The following is a 15,352-nucleotide window of genomic DNA, read 5'->3' on the forward strand; positions in this document are numbered from 1 at the left end:
ATGACTTGTTAATAAAACTTACTACCCCGTTGGGTAGGAAATAGATATTCTGGAGTCTGTCGTGAATGAGACCAGAATATAACAATCAGCTGATCTTTGATCAGTTTCATGACTAAAGTAACAACAGGAGAGGGAGGGGGAGAGAATGAGAGAAGAAGAAACAGCTGTGCAGAATAACTCCAGCTTTGTGTCTTTTTTTCATTCTAGCTAAAGTCCGGGACAAACTGTTCCTTTTCCCCTCAATACGGATGTGTTGTAATTGGTGCAGCCCGGAGTTGATCATGACCAACTGGCTAATCCACCACCTTTCATTGTTTATACTGTTACAAAAACAAACAAACATAAAAATTTGCTCCATTGGCCAACGGCCAGTCCAGCTGTGCGGTCAGCTGGTGGGTAACAGGCATCTCCGAAAACGTTAGAGCACTTATGCAAATATGTCTTGATGAATCGAGCAGATATTAGAAGTTTACACAGAAACATTCTCACATGAAAATATCTTCAAAGTTTATTTTGTGACCCACACAGAGTAATATTTCAAACTCCGCCACTCTGTGTTCCTCCGCCACTGCCTCGTTTGAGTTTTGGACGAAATGCATTCTGGGATATTGCATTTCGTCATTTCGAGCTGATTGGAGACCAAAACAGCCAATCAGATTTTTTGCATCCAAGTCTGTGATTGGCTGGTTTTGTGGCACAAACATAACGGTGTAGAGAAAGAGTTGAGCGCGCACGGGCAGAAATGTTGAGAGCGAGAGCAACACATAGCGAGCGAGCACAAATGCAAAAACTGAGCGAGAGGGGCTGCTGTTGTGGATAATAGCAAACACTGAAATACATGTTTTGCACGCAGCAATGAAGTTTATTCACTCAAACTCAGCTTTTCTTCACTCAAAATAAATTTCTCCTCAAAATGCAACACTTGCACCTGCAAATTTTTTTACGTGCGCTCAGAATAGTGGCACAAAAATAACGTTGCTGGTAAACTTTTCTCAGATGTTTCTAGTTTTATGCAATCATGTGATGACTGTGTATTCGCATTAACATATGGGCAGTACTGATAAACTTGCTTCCTTGCTTAGTGTAACAGAGTTAGAAAATAGCTTAATGAATTTCCTCAAAATTGATGTGCTTTGTGAATAGTTGGAGCCACCTGGTGGACAAATACCGCAACTGCAACTGTTAAAGTTCCAAATTGCTGCACAGCGCATGCCTCAGCAAAGGAAAAAAACTCCCAAGCTGGTGGTAGGTGCTTGTGAGCGATACTGTTGTCAATTTTGTATGTGTATTAATGAAAACATTCTTATAGTGGTAATTGTCAACATGTATTTTGATTGTAAGCAGTACTAGCATGTATCCTGAAAGTTACAGGCATTTTGATGCATGGGTAGTAACTTTATTCACGAGTAGCATTTTTAGTTAGCATGCTAAGCTAATACCGTTAGCTAGTCGGGTGCTTTTTGACTTGCACTCAGCTCTAATGTTTCTCTATGAGACTGTAATTGTTCTAATTCTTTTTAACAGAACTGAAGGTTGCAGTTGCTTTACACACTGTTAATGAAGACTGTGTGCTGTTTTCTTTGTACCAGGTAGGCGCTGTTAAGTATAAGTTTTAATTGATGCTGTTGTATAGGAAAAAAAAAAAAAAGATGAACAATGATGATTGTTTTATAATAGAAAAGCTGTTTTTATATGTTATTGTTGTTGTTGTTTAGGGAAAAGGAGAAAAATAAATAAATAATACTGCTACTATACGATCACAGGTTTGGTTTGAGCTAGAACTTTTAAAAGAAAGACTTTGTTGATGTTGTGTTGTATAAATATATCTTATTCATTTGTTAAGTGTTAAAAACTCCCAAGCTGGTGAACTGAAGGTTGCAGTTGCTTTACACACTGTTAATGACGACTGTGTGCTGTTTTCTTTGTACCAGTTGCCAGAATAAAGAGGGAGCCCAGAGTAAGGGCAAGTCCAGCGTTGCAGTGCCGTCCTTTCTACATGGGCATCTCACACCACTTGCACAATAGACTCACAGAACAGCAACAGCTACATTAGCACTGGTTAGCACCATTGCATGCACCAGTTTTTTGGAGCCATTCTGAGTCTTCATCCCCGTGTCTGTTTGGGTTCTCTCAGGGTACTTCCTTTCACAGGTCAGAGATGTGTTATGTTAATTGGTTTTTCCAAATTTTCTGTTTCATACACATTACCTAAGGGCCTATCAACAACTGGATTTTGACCATTTGTCTGATAAATACTTGCAGCAGCATTTGCAGTGTTGTTGTCAGCTACTGTTCATGTGTTCAGCTTTGCGCCACCTTGTCACTGACAGTGTGAGTCAGTGTGTGTCAACTGGAGGACGATGGTGCTGTTGCAAACTAGTACCTGTGATGGACTGATTCTTATATAGTGTTTTTCTGATAAACGCGAGCGCTCAAAATATTTTGCAACAATGGAAACAGCTCGGCATCTGCTTCCCTCCTTTAAGCTAAGCTGGCCCCAAAATCACTTCCTGATTTCAGTTCTGTACATGATGAATATCTGTTTTTGTGGAAATAAAATGCAATACAACACTAATACAAAGGTAACATCAACTGCTACATAATTGCATGAATTCTAATTTGTATGTTTACCCCAATGAGTCCAGCAATGATCTCTATAATTCCTGTTCCTGCTGTGGTATACTGGATCTCTGGAGCTGGAACTCCAGCATTTTCAAAGATGCTGTTGGTGTAGAACCAGATCTGTGGTGAAAGAGAAACGCAGGTAAATATCTGACAGTCAAGGTGTGATTGAAATGCTCACTTCCATATTTAATACAGTGGGTTAAAGACAAGTATTGCATGAAGTGTACAGAATATTTCTACATACACTGAACAAAAATATAATCACAACACTTTTGTTTTTGCTCCCATTTTCCATGAGCTGAACTCAAAGATCTGAAACATTTTCTACAAACACAAAGGAGCCGTGACTGTCAGATATTGTTCACAAATCTGTCTAAATCTGTGTTAGTGAGAACTTCTCGTTCGCCGAGATCATCCATCCCACCTCACAGGTGTGCTGATTGGACAGCATGAACATTGCACAGGTGTGCCTGAGACTGCCCACAATAAAAGACCACTCTGAAATATGCAGTTTGATCACAGCTCAATGCTACAGATGTTGCAACCTTTGAGGGAGCGTACCATGGTCATGCTGACTGCAGGAATGTCAACCAGAGCTGTTGCCTGTGAAATAAATGTTCATTTCTCTGCCATAAGTCGTCTCCAAAGGTGTTTCAGAGAATTTGGCCGTACATCAACTGGCCTCACAATCGCAGACCACATGTAACCACACCAGCCCAGGACCTCCATATCCAGCATGTTCATCTCCAGGATGGTCGACAGGTGGAGACCATCCACCCGGACAGCTGCAGCAACAATCGGTTTGCATAAGCAAAGAATTTCTGCAAAAACTCAGAAACCGTCTCAGGGAAGCTCATCTGCATGCTCGTGGTCCTCATCGGGGTCTGGACCTGACTGCAGTTTGTCACTGCGAATGCTCTCATTTGATGGCGTCTGCCACGTTGGAGAGGTGTCCTGTCGACAGATGTTTTTACTGTTCAGGGCAGATGGCAGACAGCTTGTGTGGCGTTGTGTGGATGAGCAGTTTGCTGACATCAGCGTTGTGGGTTGAGTGGCCCATGGTGGCGGTGGGGTTCTGGACAATGAACACATTTATCCATGACCATCACCTCATGTTACAGTGTGATAATGCACGGCCCCACAGTGCAAGGATCTGTACACAATTCCTTGGAAGCTGAAAACATCCCAGTTCTTACATGGCCAGCATGCCCACCAGACATGTTTGGGACGCTCGGCTCGGCGTGTACGACAGCGTGTTCCAGTTCCTGCCAATATTCAGCAACTTTGCACAAGTATTGAAGAGGAGTGGACAAACATCCGACAGCCCACAATCAACAACCTGATCAACTCTATGCCCAATGCACACCATTTGCCTCACACAGTGCAACACATCTCCATTGGATGTGTTGCATGTGTGAGGAGAATGGTGGCCACACCAGATACTGACTGGTTTTGCGACATCTGTAGCTTTGTGCTGTGATCAAACTGCACATTTCAGAGTGGTCTTTTATTGTGGGCAGTCTCAGGCACACCTGTGCAATGTTCATGCTGTCCAATCAGCACACCTGTGAGGTGGGATGGATGATCTCGGCGAACGAGAAGTTCTCACTAACACAGATTTCGACAGATTTGTGAACAATATCTGACAGTCACGGCTCCTTTGTGTTTGCAGAAAATGTTTCAGATCTTTGAGTTCAGCTCATGGAAAATGGGAGCAAAAACAAAAGTGTTGTGATTATATTTTTGTTCAGTAAAATCCCTAACAGTTTAGGTCTTTATTATTTTACAAAAAATTAACAGATGGAGATGTGGAGTTTATTCTTTAGTTCTATTTATTAGCTCTTCATTTAGAAAACATGCTAAAAGTGGCCAAATCACCAAAAATGTAAATGATGATGATGATGAATGCACTTCAGCAGCAATAAGTGTCATGGAAAACTACAGTAATCATTCCTTGGTTAAGTAAAACCCCTCCACAACATCAAGAGCACTCTTAAGAAGGTTGGCATGTCATTGTCAAACTAACACCACGATGCATGTAAATACAGAAGGTTTACAAGGTGCAAAATACTGGTCACACTCAAGAGGATACTTTACTAAAAAATATAACCTGCACGGTTCTTGAAAAACAAATCTTTAGACAGATAAAATCAAGATTATACAAGAATGATGGGAACGGAGAAAGAAAAGAACAGCGCATGACCTGATATACACCACATCATGTTTTAAACATGGTGGAGGCAATATGGTGGCATGGACATGGTGAGTGTGTTTTGATTGTGTGACAGCTGAGGCGAGTAGCAACACAGCACCGAGCTGCCTTAAGGAACTCCTTAAATCGTATGTTCCTGCCAGAGCATTAAGATCATCTACTCAGTTACTCTTGGTGCAGCCTAGATCTCGGCTGAAGTCTAGAGGTGACCGGGCGTTTGCCCTGGCTGCACCGGAGTTGTGGAATAACCTCCGATTGTGATCCGGGCGTCTGATTCCATCCAATCTTTTAAATCACGGTTAAAAACCTATTTGTTTAATCTCGCCTTTCCTGCTTGTTAATGCTCGCACCTGACTTTTAGACATATTCTATTTTTTCTTATACATATTTTTATGGCTCCTGCTTTTATTATGTTTTTATTTTGATATGCATTTTATATTACCCCTGTGTATTAGTGGCATTGACCTGTGAGGATATTTGATACTTTGCTAAGGCCTCATAATACTCGTGTTACTTCTCTGTCTCTTATGTTAAGCACTTTGGTATACCGCTGGTTTTTAAATGTGCTCTATAAATAAAGATTGTTGTTGTTGTAGCAGGGGGAACTCTGAAGTGTAGATAGCTACACTGCTCAGATTCAGCAAAATGTTGCAGATCTGTTTGGACAGCACTTCACAGCACAGGGATAATGTTTGTGGCACTGTCCCTTTGCTTTGAAGAAGCAACCCAATAGTTCCTGAAAGTAAAGACACAGGATATTGTTCAGGTAAAAAGGTCACCTGATCTCAACCAGAGCATGCTTTTAAGTGACTTAAAAAACATGACTTAAGGCAGAAAGTCATCTTTAGTGCCTACAGTAAAGGCACTACAGAATATCAGTCATTTTGTTGAAGAAAAGCAAATGACAAAAGTCGTCCGTGCAGTCAAATTGTTTTTGTGTGGATTATTAAAGAAAGGAAATTGGTCATTTTGATTAAAATTATATATATTATTAGGTTAATAATAATAATAATGATAATAATTTCTTAATAATAACTTCTGCTACAGAACTGCCATACAGTGCTCAGAGAAACTCCTAAATCTCAGAGTTCTTGTTTTCAGTTCATAAATGTAAAATAAAATAAAAAAACCTGAATATTCAGCTTTGAAAGTGTCACCAGAAAAAACACTAACAGGAAAAAGAACATTATGTATGTTTTAGCTTTAGCTGCTGAACAAACCACAAAACCTCTGGAAAAATGTTGCTTGGACAGATGAGACCAAAGTGAAGATATGTGACAATAACGCACAATACACAGCAAAGACACCTCATAGATTTAGGTTTTGCTTTGTAGCCACAAGACCCAGGCACTTTGTAGTCACTGAGTAATCCATAGGTTTGTCTGAATACCAAAGTGTTGTCGAGTCAAAGGTGAAGTCATCTGTCCAACAGCTAAAGCTTGGCCCAAATGAAACAAAGTAACAGGACAATAATCCCAAATCTAAAACAGGACGGCTGAAAATGAACAGAATCGAGCTGCAATTGCAATAACACAATTTCTTCAGCTAATATTGTAAAATAAGTATCGTGTGATATATCACATTTTTGTTCATCTGAAGTTGTATTTACTTTATTTAAGTCCTTTAAGACTAGATTATGACTTTTTTATTAGAACTGGAATTTGCTTGTAAAAGAAAAAAGGCAAAGCAGGCCATTAAGGTTATAATGACAATTTTTAACAATTCTTTCTTTAAAAAATAAAATAAAATAAACATAATCCAACAACAAAAAAATCAACACTATTAACCATATAACCATTAACCTTTTTTTATATATGTAAATTTTTATGTAAATTATTGACTCTCCTCCTGACCCAGTATGAACCTTCCAGATCCCTCAGGTCATCTGGATCCGGTCTTTTATCAGTTCCCAGAGTCAGAACCAGACACGGAGAAGCTGCATTCAGCTTTTATGCTCCTTATATCTGGAACAAACTCCCAGAAAGCCTCAGATCAGCTGAAACACTCAGTTTATTTAAATCCAGGTTGAAGACTCACCTGTTCTCAGCTGCATTTGAATAAAACACCAAATCTGCACTCAAAACTTACATTTTAACTACTGATTTTATCTGTTTTGATTTTATCTACTGTTTTGTTTGTTAGTTAGTTTGTTTTAATCAATTTTAAATCATGCTTTTTATTTGTTTTTGTTTCTAATGTCTCTGTAAAGCACTTTGAATCACCTTGTTGTTGAATTGTGCTGTACAAATAAACTTGCCTCATTTGTGCAGTTATTTACCTCTTTTTTAAAACTTTTTTTTTAGAAGACGTACACACACACACACACACACACACACACACACACAAGATATACAAGGCATTTACCACTCTGATATCATTTTTTTTTTAGCATTGGTGATCATTCATCCAGAGACTGTTTTTAACTTTAGTCTTTCAGCAGTTTTTTCACTCCTTCATTAAAATCACATTAAAATACTAAATTAAAATACCTCCCCTCTGTAAATCTTTACCTTATCGTTGTAGAGGGGTATGTGTGTCCCTGGGATCCCAGGGGGAATGTTGCTGGTGGGCGTTTTGCCCCCTGGTAGGTATCCCGTGGGAAATTGGTCTTGGGTGAGAGACCAGACAAAGAGCGATTCAGAAAACCCTTTTGAGAACCCTCATGGGAAACCTATGAGTGCCTTAAGGGAACAGTTCACACTGCCCAGGATGGGGTTACCGCGAGCAGGGCACAGCCATGGAGCCAGGCCTGGGGGAGGGTGAGCACCTAGTGGCCAGGCCTTAGTCCATGGAGCCTGGCTGAGTGCAGCTCAAAGATGGGGCATGGGATCACACTCCTGTAGGTCCATCACCTGCAGGAGGCACCGTAGGAGTCAGGCGCAGTGTGTGTTGGGAGTCGGACAAAGGCAGAGACCCTGGCGGACCAAAACCCAGCTTCAGAGGTTGGCAATGGGGACATAGAACCTGAGGGGGAAGGACCTGAACTAGTGTGAGAGGTGACAGATTGAGAGGTACTGGCTAGATATACTGTAGTTGGGCTCACCTCAACATAGAGCTTGGGCTCTGGAACCAGTCTCCTGGAGAGTGGGATGGCTGGTTGAGGGTGCTCCACCTGGGGACTTCTTACTGGGAAACTTCAGCGCTCATGTGGGCAATGACAGTGAAAGCTGGGGGGTTGTGACTGGGAGGAACCAACCAGTCTTACCTGATTCTTTGCACAGTTCTCTTCTGCAAACCACAGTTTGTCCACACTGTACACCATGGTCAAACAGAAAAGGGTCCATAAGTGTACATGGGACCAGACCCCCCCGGGCCGTCGAGGATCAGCCATGGCTGTATGTTCAGGAGGCTCGGGTGAAGTGAGAGACTGAGCTGTCAGCTGATCACCACTTGTTGGTGAGTTGGATTAGGTGGCCAGTGGAGGACGCTGGACAGACCTGGTGCACCCAAACATTTACGGAGGGAGTTCTGAGAACTCCTAGCAGAGTCCATGAGATCATCAACTCTCTCGCAGAGCTGTGACAGGATTCAGAGAATGAGGACACTGAGTGTCAATGGACCCTGTTCGACAGCTCCATTCCTGAGGCTGTTGCACTGAACGGTGGCTATAAGCTGGTTGGTGCTTGTTGTGGTGGGAACCCCCGAAGCAGCACAAATTACACACTCACAGCAAAGTGGCTTTTCCTGGGCTTTCTCTCCTGCAATTGCTTTGCGATGTCTAATTAGTTCTTGGTGTTTAAGAACCAGCTGTTCTCCACCAGATCCTTGTCACCATCATGGTGATTCACAGTTTTTGTGTTTTTTGCTCCGTAGTACTCTGTTCTCATTCATTCCCTTGTTCCTTAGCAACTCCAAGCTCACTAACATGCATTCCTTGTAAGGTTTGAAGAGTCAAACTGAGTCAAACTGACAGCTGCCACTACTTTAAAAACAAGGACACACCTGCTTTCCCACTTTCCACTGAACCACTCACCTTTCCTCCTGATTTCTGCCCATTCGCTGTAAACCCTCTGAAACATTTTGTAAATCATGCAAGATACTGTCTCCAGTTTCACCATGGCCACAGTTAACTTCTCTTTTCATCTCCTACAGACACTCAGCTCTGCAGATTGAGTTTTTTGGACAGAGAGGACAGATGGTTTGAAAGAGGAGTGAAAGAAGCATCTATGTCCACTGTGAGCGACCATCTTTGAACAGAGGCGGTGGTTTACGACACCAACTCTCTGCCATCTATAATCCAGTTTTGAGATCCCTTCCCAGACGCCTTAACGCCCACTCACATCCTGGGCCATCTGACCTCAGGAATTCACATGATAAGGTGGGGCCAGGTTTCACAATGAACTCACCTGAAACTCTGGCTGATTGTGACCCACACCCAGTTTCACACCTTGGCTCAGGCGATTAGAGGATCATCAGGGGTCCTTTTGTCCCTCTGTGGGGGGAAACTCCCACTAGGTTTATATCTGGGACTCTCAACCATTTGACCTTAGAACTGAAGAAGCTTCTCGGATGAAGGTGAAACGTCTTCAAGTAACTTAAAGAAGTCCAGACGCTTTTCTCTCCAAGCTCCTTAGACTATGATGACCTGGATGACTGAGAACCTTCACAGACATGTCGAGTTTTCTGTTTTCCAGCCTGAAAATTCAGAGTTTTGTGTTGTGCAGGTTCACTCATTCACATCTTGGCGTTTACAGAGCCTGTGCCTGAGTCTGCCAACTTAAAGACTGTTAGTTGTGCTCTTGGAACAGTCCTCTCAAAAAAATATTTTTTGTGTGAGCTGTGTGGAGGCTTTTGCTTCTCCCAGAGTCGAGTGCCCCACTAATCCCTGTCTGAGCCTGGGGCAGAGGTCTCCATGCAGCCAGCAGACTCTGCTGTCAGCGTGTGAGTGCGAGCTATCGGGCTTCAGCGCCACAGCCCATTCCAAAGATTCCTCAATCTGGGTCATTGCAGTCCCAGACTTCAGTGGACACACTGCCAGGAATCCGCCCAATGGCAAGGGTTAAAGTCAGTAGAAGTAATAAATAATACATGAAAATGACGGAGAGGCAGGAGTAACAGTGTAAACACATGTTGGGGCTGGTCCTAACAGCACATGAACTTAATAACAATGGTAGTAAGATAGTTCTGCTGGGATGTCTTCTAACAAACTAACATGAGCCTTAAAGAGTCATTTGACTTGCTCACTTACTGCATTTTAAAAAAGGATTTAAATTCAGTTTTGTCGAGTGTTTAATGTTTTTTGTGTAAAACCCTTTTTTGTTTGAATTAAATGATGGATGAATAATAATGTATTTAAAAATATTTATTTATAATTACACATATTATTTATGATTCATTAAATTCTCACATGATTAATTTAATGTCTCAATCCACAAATGACATTAAAGAGTCATTTGTAAATGAATTTCATGTTTTATCTTCATATTTAACTGCAGACTTGCTGATCCATTCATAAAATGCTTTACTTCAGTGTGCACGACTCTCTTGCTCCTCCGCACTTTAACCTCAGCAGCTGTAAAAATGCAAAAAGGTTGATTTCTGCTACAACATCTACATGTGTGTGTAACTATTACTGTTCTTACAGCATCGATGCCAGACAGCTGCATGCCAATGTTGATGACCACCACACTCAGCACCTGCCATCGGACCGTGTCATCCAGCATCAGTTTCCATACCGACAGTGTTTCCACTGACGACAGGGAGCGCTGCTCCTCCTGCATCTCTTCAATCTCAGCCTGGATGTTACATTTAGCTCTGTACCACTTCAGAGCTACGAGAAAAGAGTAGCGTGGTTATAGTGCATCGTTTCAAAATACACACACACCACATATACTTATCAATATATATATATATATGTATAGTGAACTGGGGAGGAGGACTGTGGTCTGAGAAAAACTCCCTGGATTTATGAGATTTAAATATAAATAAATAACAATGTTTCTGTAATGATTGCAAACAGCTGTTGAACTCCTCTGGGTTTCCACCTCACTGGACTGTCTCTGGCCTCAGTTAAACCTAGAAATAAAATCTTGTTCCCTGCGACTCTGACTTCCTCATTAACATGCATGTTGCATTTCCTGTTTATTCGTGGAGTATTGGTGATCTGAATCTCATAAAACAATGACAGCTGCACCTTTCAACCTGCCTGTATGTCTGCATGACTGTTTCAGAGTTGTCTGAGTCACATGTTCTAACAGTTGTGTGACATTTTTGGTTGAGAAGTCTACGACACGTAACACTGGTTGGTTTTATTTTTGATAAATAATAGATACTGTAGCTAGGGCTGGATCAGGTGATGCTGAATCCTCTGTTACTTATGCTTCGAGAGGCTTCTTATTATGCACTGATGGTAATTGTTGCCCAAATCCAGCTAGGCAACCTCTGCATGCACAACGTATGCTAAGTAAATACCCTTTATTAAAAATAATGGTCAAGCTAAATGGTAAATTGCCTGTATTTATATAGCGCTTTACTAGTCCCTAAGGACCCCAAAGCGCTTTACACAACCATTCACACACACATTCACACACTGGTGATGGCAGCTACATGCAGCCACAGCCACCCTGGGGCGCACTGACATGCTAAATACTGCTTAATTAAATAACCAACTCACTGGACTCTTAATTAGGGAGGTTTTTGTCATGTTGCTTGTGCCAAATTCTGACCTTGTCATTCAAAAGTTGCAGCAGACTCATCAGAGCAGCCAACCATAGCCTTTGTTTCCTATTGTTAGCTACACGAGTTGCACCTTTTGTGGTCTTCTAAAGCTGTGTCTGCTTCAAGGTTCAACATATTGTACATTCAGAGAAACTCTTCTGCAAGCCTGGGTTGTAATTAGTAAATATTTGAGTTCTGTTGCCTTCTTTGAAGCCGGATTGCCATTTTCTCTGATATGCTACTGCGCAAACATCCCCAGCAGAAAAGGTTACATGAAGAGGATGTGGGACTAGTCCATGAAAGGCACTGGAGCTCAGGTTCATGGCCGCCCTCAACCTGTGAGCCAGAACAGTGACTGGGCAGCTGCTATCCCCACCTAAGGAGCAGGTATGGGTGCAGGGACTAGCAGAGCCTCAGCCGGCCTGGGAACCAGAGCAGGGACCAACCGGACCCTAGCTCCTCTCACCGGGAAACTGATATGGGTGCAGGGGATGGCTGGACTGCAGCTGCCTTGGGAACAGGAACACAGAGAGGCAGAGGAGCAGAAAAAACGGACTTTACGGACTTTAAACGGTCTTCAAAGATTTTCTACCACAGCTAGCATTCTTTGAAAGAATAGTTGTTGACTTAGCAGTTCTAGGGAAAGTAACTCCAGGCTCAGAACGAGCAGGGTGAAAACAGTTTTTAACATCCATAGAGCCAGAATCAGCAGCCTCAGAACAAGCATGTGATTGCAGCTGCTATCTGAGCATCCCTCTCTCGCCGGTTGCCGTATGTACCCGGGGCTTCGGTCACCTGACTTTCCTGTTGCAGGTCACATCCATGCCGCTGCTACTTCAGCCTGAATATGGTTGTTGATTGAGGCTACTGTTGTGATTGGCTGCAGATTATTTTCTCAGAAGCATTTCCTCCATGGATCACTGGTATGTTCTTATTTTGTGCAATGAATTTAATCACTTTACTGGGGAGTGAACAGGTGAGTTTATAGGTCGTAGCTGCAGAAGCATATTGTTTTTTTATCTGGGACTCGAGCAGAGCATTTTGACTGGTATATACTTTTGACTTGTCCTGATCTTAGCATTACTTCTGTCACTATCATTTTTACTTTGAATGCAAATTTTACTACATGTTGCAGGATGTTTGGGCCTCGGTGGGAGGCTGTGTCAGGCACAACCGACTGCATCTCTGTGGTGACCCAGAATGTTTACGTTTCTGTAATCCCTCTTTTACGATTAGTAAAAATATGCATGGTATGCAGCTACTTTTGCACGCCTGGTTTAAGCTGCACCTTAGTGAGAGCTCATGTAAGGTTGATGATTCTTCGGACTTCATCATCATCTGGCATCCCCACTAATAAGCTACAACTCTGAATAATTACCAGTGTAGATGCAATTAAATTAACAAATGTCTGTTTTTTATGTAGCTGGCAATAAACTGTTTATTTTACACCCTGAACCACATTTCTGTCCAAAGCATAGCAGACCTGAGTGCCTACTAGCATAGTTTGAACTAGATATTCCCAGGGTGGCATTTTGTGGTGTCCTTGTGATTGTAAAGCCTTTAGGCTCCCAGTCACCATCTCAGTGTGTGTAAATGTGCCATGCTCAATGGTTTCTTTTTCCTCATCACACCCCCTGGCCACACTAACAAAATCTCCTGGCTGTAGATTTTAATCGAGACTGGTTTTCTTTTCTCAGTTTTAAATACACATGTTACTTGTTTAAAACTGCGAGACCTCAATCCAGGATTAAACTGACCGATGAAAAGGAGGCTTTCTTCTCTCTCTGTCATGGAGGTAACGAAGCTTTAAAGCTTTTGGTCTTGATAAACTTGATCCTTATTTTCTTAAACTGGTTCAAGATTTTATAGTTGAGCCACTAACTGATATTTATAATCTTACCCCCATGAACAACACGATTCCTGACATATGGAAAAAATAGTTTTAAATACATAATTTTAATCTCATATATTCAGATTTTCTCAGAATATAGCACCCCTGTCCCAGCTCCATCATTTTTAAATCAGGTGACGGAGATCATTACTATAATAGAATATAAAATACAATCAGTTCTACAGCTTTCTTTAAGCTGTCACACAAGCTGCTGAAGCACAGGAAAGAAATCAATGTCTCAGCTGAACATTTCTCTAAGTCTAACCCTTCCTACAGAAATGGTGCCACTGTTTCATCCTCCAACCTAAATCATGTTGAACTAAAACAAAACTGACCTCTGATGGTAGCGTGGATGTTGTGCTTCTCGATCAGCAGGTACCTAGGACTCTCTGGGAACCATGGCAACAACATCAGCTGGATGAAAGTGGGTACAGCAATCACTGAAAGAAAGAGGGGCCAGTGCTCCTCCTGCAACAGTAACACAACAGTTATGCTCACCAACACCAGGGGAGCAGCAATAATCCATTAATAGCAACAAATCAGTCACAAGCCTTTAAATGTGGGGGGACCATGTACAACATTGTCTTTGATTCCTAAACCGTTTTTAGAGCACATTTTGTAAAACCTTCTGAACGTTTGAAAATCTAAAGTCTTCAGTCACATCTTGACTGTTAGATTTAAAGTATCTGTTAGCAGTGTACGCTACAGACAGTCCACACGCAGGTTGTTTGACTACCTTTCCTAGAAGCTCGTGCAGACCGAGGATTTGGGCAACAAAAACTCCAGTTCCTATAAAGATGCTCGGCACGAGGCCAAGGAAACCTCTCAAGCTCTTCGGTGCTATCTCACCCAAGTACATTGGTACCACACTGAGAGAGATGCCTGCAAGAATAAGAGCAACGAAGAAGATTGTTACAATATTACTCTGATTCACTTTTAAATATTCATTTAATTGAAAATAAAGTATATAAGTGTGTGTGTGTGTGTGTGTGTACCTGAGTGAATTCCTGTGATGAAACGGCCAACGATGATCATCTCAGGTGACCCACATATCCTGCTAAAGCCCATGAGTAAACCAGCAATGAACACCAGCACTGTTGTGTTTACCACTGTCCCCTTCCTGAAAGTACAAAGCACAGAAAGTGAGTGACGCAGAGGTTAAGAAACAGCAGGGGCAATAATGGAAACCCCATCCCCTGATATACACAGTCGTACACATAACCAACCCAGGATCATTGCAGAATGTTTAATAGACTTTAATAGACGGTTCACTGCGTCGGTTTCACACTTTGCCTCTCAAAAGCATGAAATGCACATGCATGCAGAAGCTGCAGTAATAGCAGAGGGAGACATTTCAAGCCAACATGACAATAATATAGGAATGTGTGTAAACAGGCATTATTAACACGTGCTCATGTAAATACATATTAGCTGCTCAGCTATTCAGGACTCTGGACTGTACAGATTTTTGTTCAGTGCTGATTTCTTGGTTTTAAGTAGCTTTCTCTGTTGGAAATGCAGCTCCTGCATGTGTGTCCACTCTGTCAGGGTTCCTGGGTCGTTGACTTGCATTTTCAGTCCATGTTCACTGTTTGTTTTCCTCATCTTCCATCTCCGGATTCATTATGTTCAGCTGTGTACTCTCATTATCATCCTCATGAGTCGCTGTATTTAAACCCTCAGCTTATCTCGGTTCAGCGTCGTGTCAGTGTTGCTGTTGGGTTGTCTCCATATGCTCAGTTCATTCAGTCAGCCAGTCATTTCCTGTTCGTTCATTCCGTCTGCAATAAACACCAGCGTTCACCGCGAGTCCTGCATTTGGGTCATCTCTTCCTCTCCTCCACACACGAAACTCCCGACACATTTCATGTTTGGATAGTGTGAAATGAACACGGTGGACCGGCGTGACTATTTCACGCTGATATCGGGTTGACAGACATGCAAAGCTGTTTAAGTCCCAAATAGCC

At 42.0% G+C, this 15,352-nt stretch overlaps 1 protein-coding gene and 2 long non-coding RNA genes across 4 annotated transcripts in view; 2 read left to right on the forward strand and 1 right to left on the reverse strand.

The window, feature by feature from the left end:
- LOC146504771 (uncharacterized) overlaps window positions 1–15,352 on the forward strand; it is a 126,714-nt gene that overhangs the window by 84,523 nt on the left and 26,839 nt on the right. The window lies entirely within an intron of this gene.
- The window catches only part of slc2a15a (solute carrier family 2 member 15a), a 43,859-nt gene that overhangs the window by 12,193 nt on the left and 16,314 nt on the right, over window positions 1–15,352 (reverse strand). For both annotated transcript variants that reach the window (XR_014877768.1, XM_085183675.1), the window contains exons 4-8: window positions 14,381–14,505; window positions 14,122–14,267; window positions 13,721–13,853; window positions 10,420–10,607; window positions 2,632–2,742 (exon numbers count right to left, since the gene is read on the reverse strand). Coding sequence is in view for 1 of the 2 variants with exons in the window: in XM_085183675.1 (XP_085039801.1) it covers window positions 2,632–2,742; window positions 10,420–10,607; window positions 13,721–13,853; window positions 14,122–14,267; window positions 14,381–14,505 (703 nt within the window). In the remaining variant the exon portion in view is untranslated. The remainder of the gene's footprint in view (window positions 1–2,631; window positions 2,743–10,419; window positions 10,608–13,720; window positions 13,854–14,121; window positions 14,268–14,380; window positions 14,506–15,352) is intronic.
- Window positions 1,080–2,049, forward strand: LOC146504774 (uncharacterized). The gene is made up of 3 exons (XR_014877770.1): window positions 1,080–1,279; window positions 1,525–1,589; window positions 1,932–2,049. It is a non-coding gene; the product is annotated as an uncharacterized LOC146504774 (long non-coding RNA).

This window comes from Neolamprologus multifasciatus, chromosome 13 (genome assembly GCF_963576455.1).
Source record: "Neolamprologus multifasciatus chromosome 13, fNeoMul1.2, whole genome shotgun sequence".
NCBI classification, from domain to species: Eukaryota; Metazoa; Chordata; class Actinopteri; order Cichliformes; family Cichlidae; genus Neolamprologus; species Neolamprologus multifasciatus.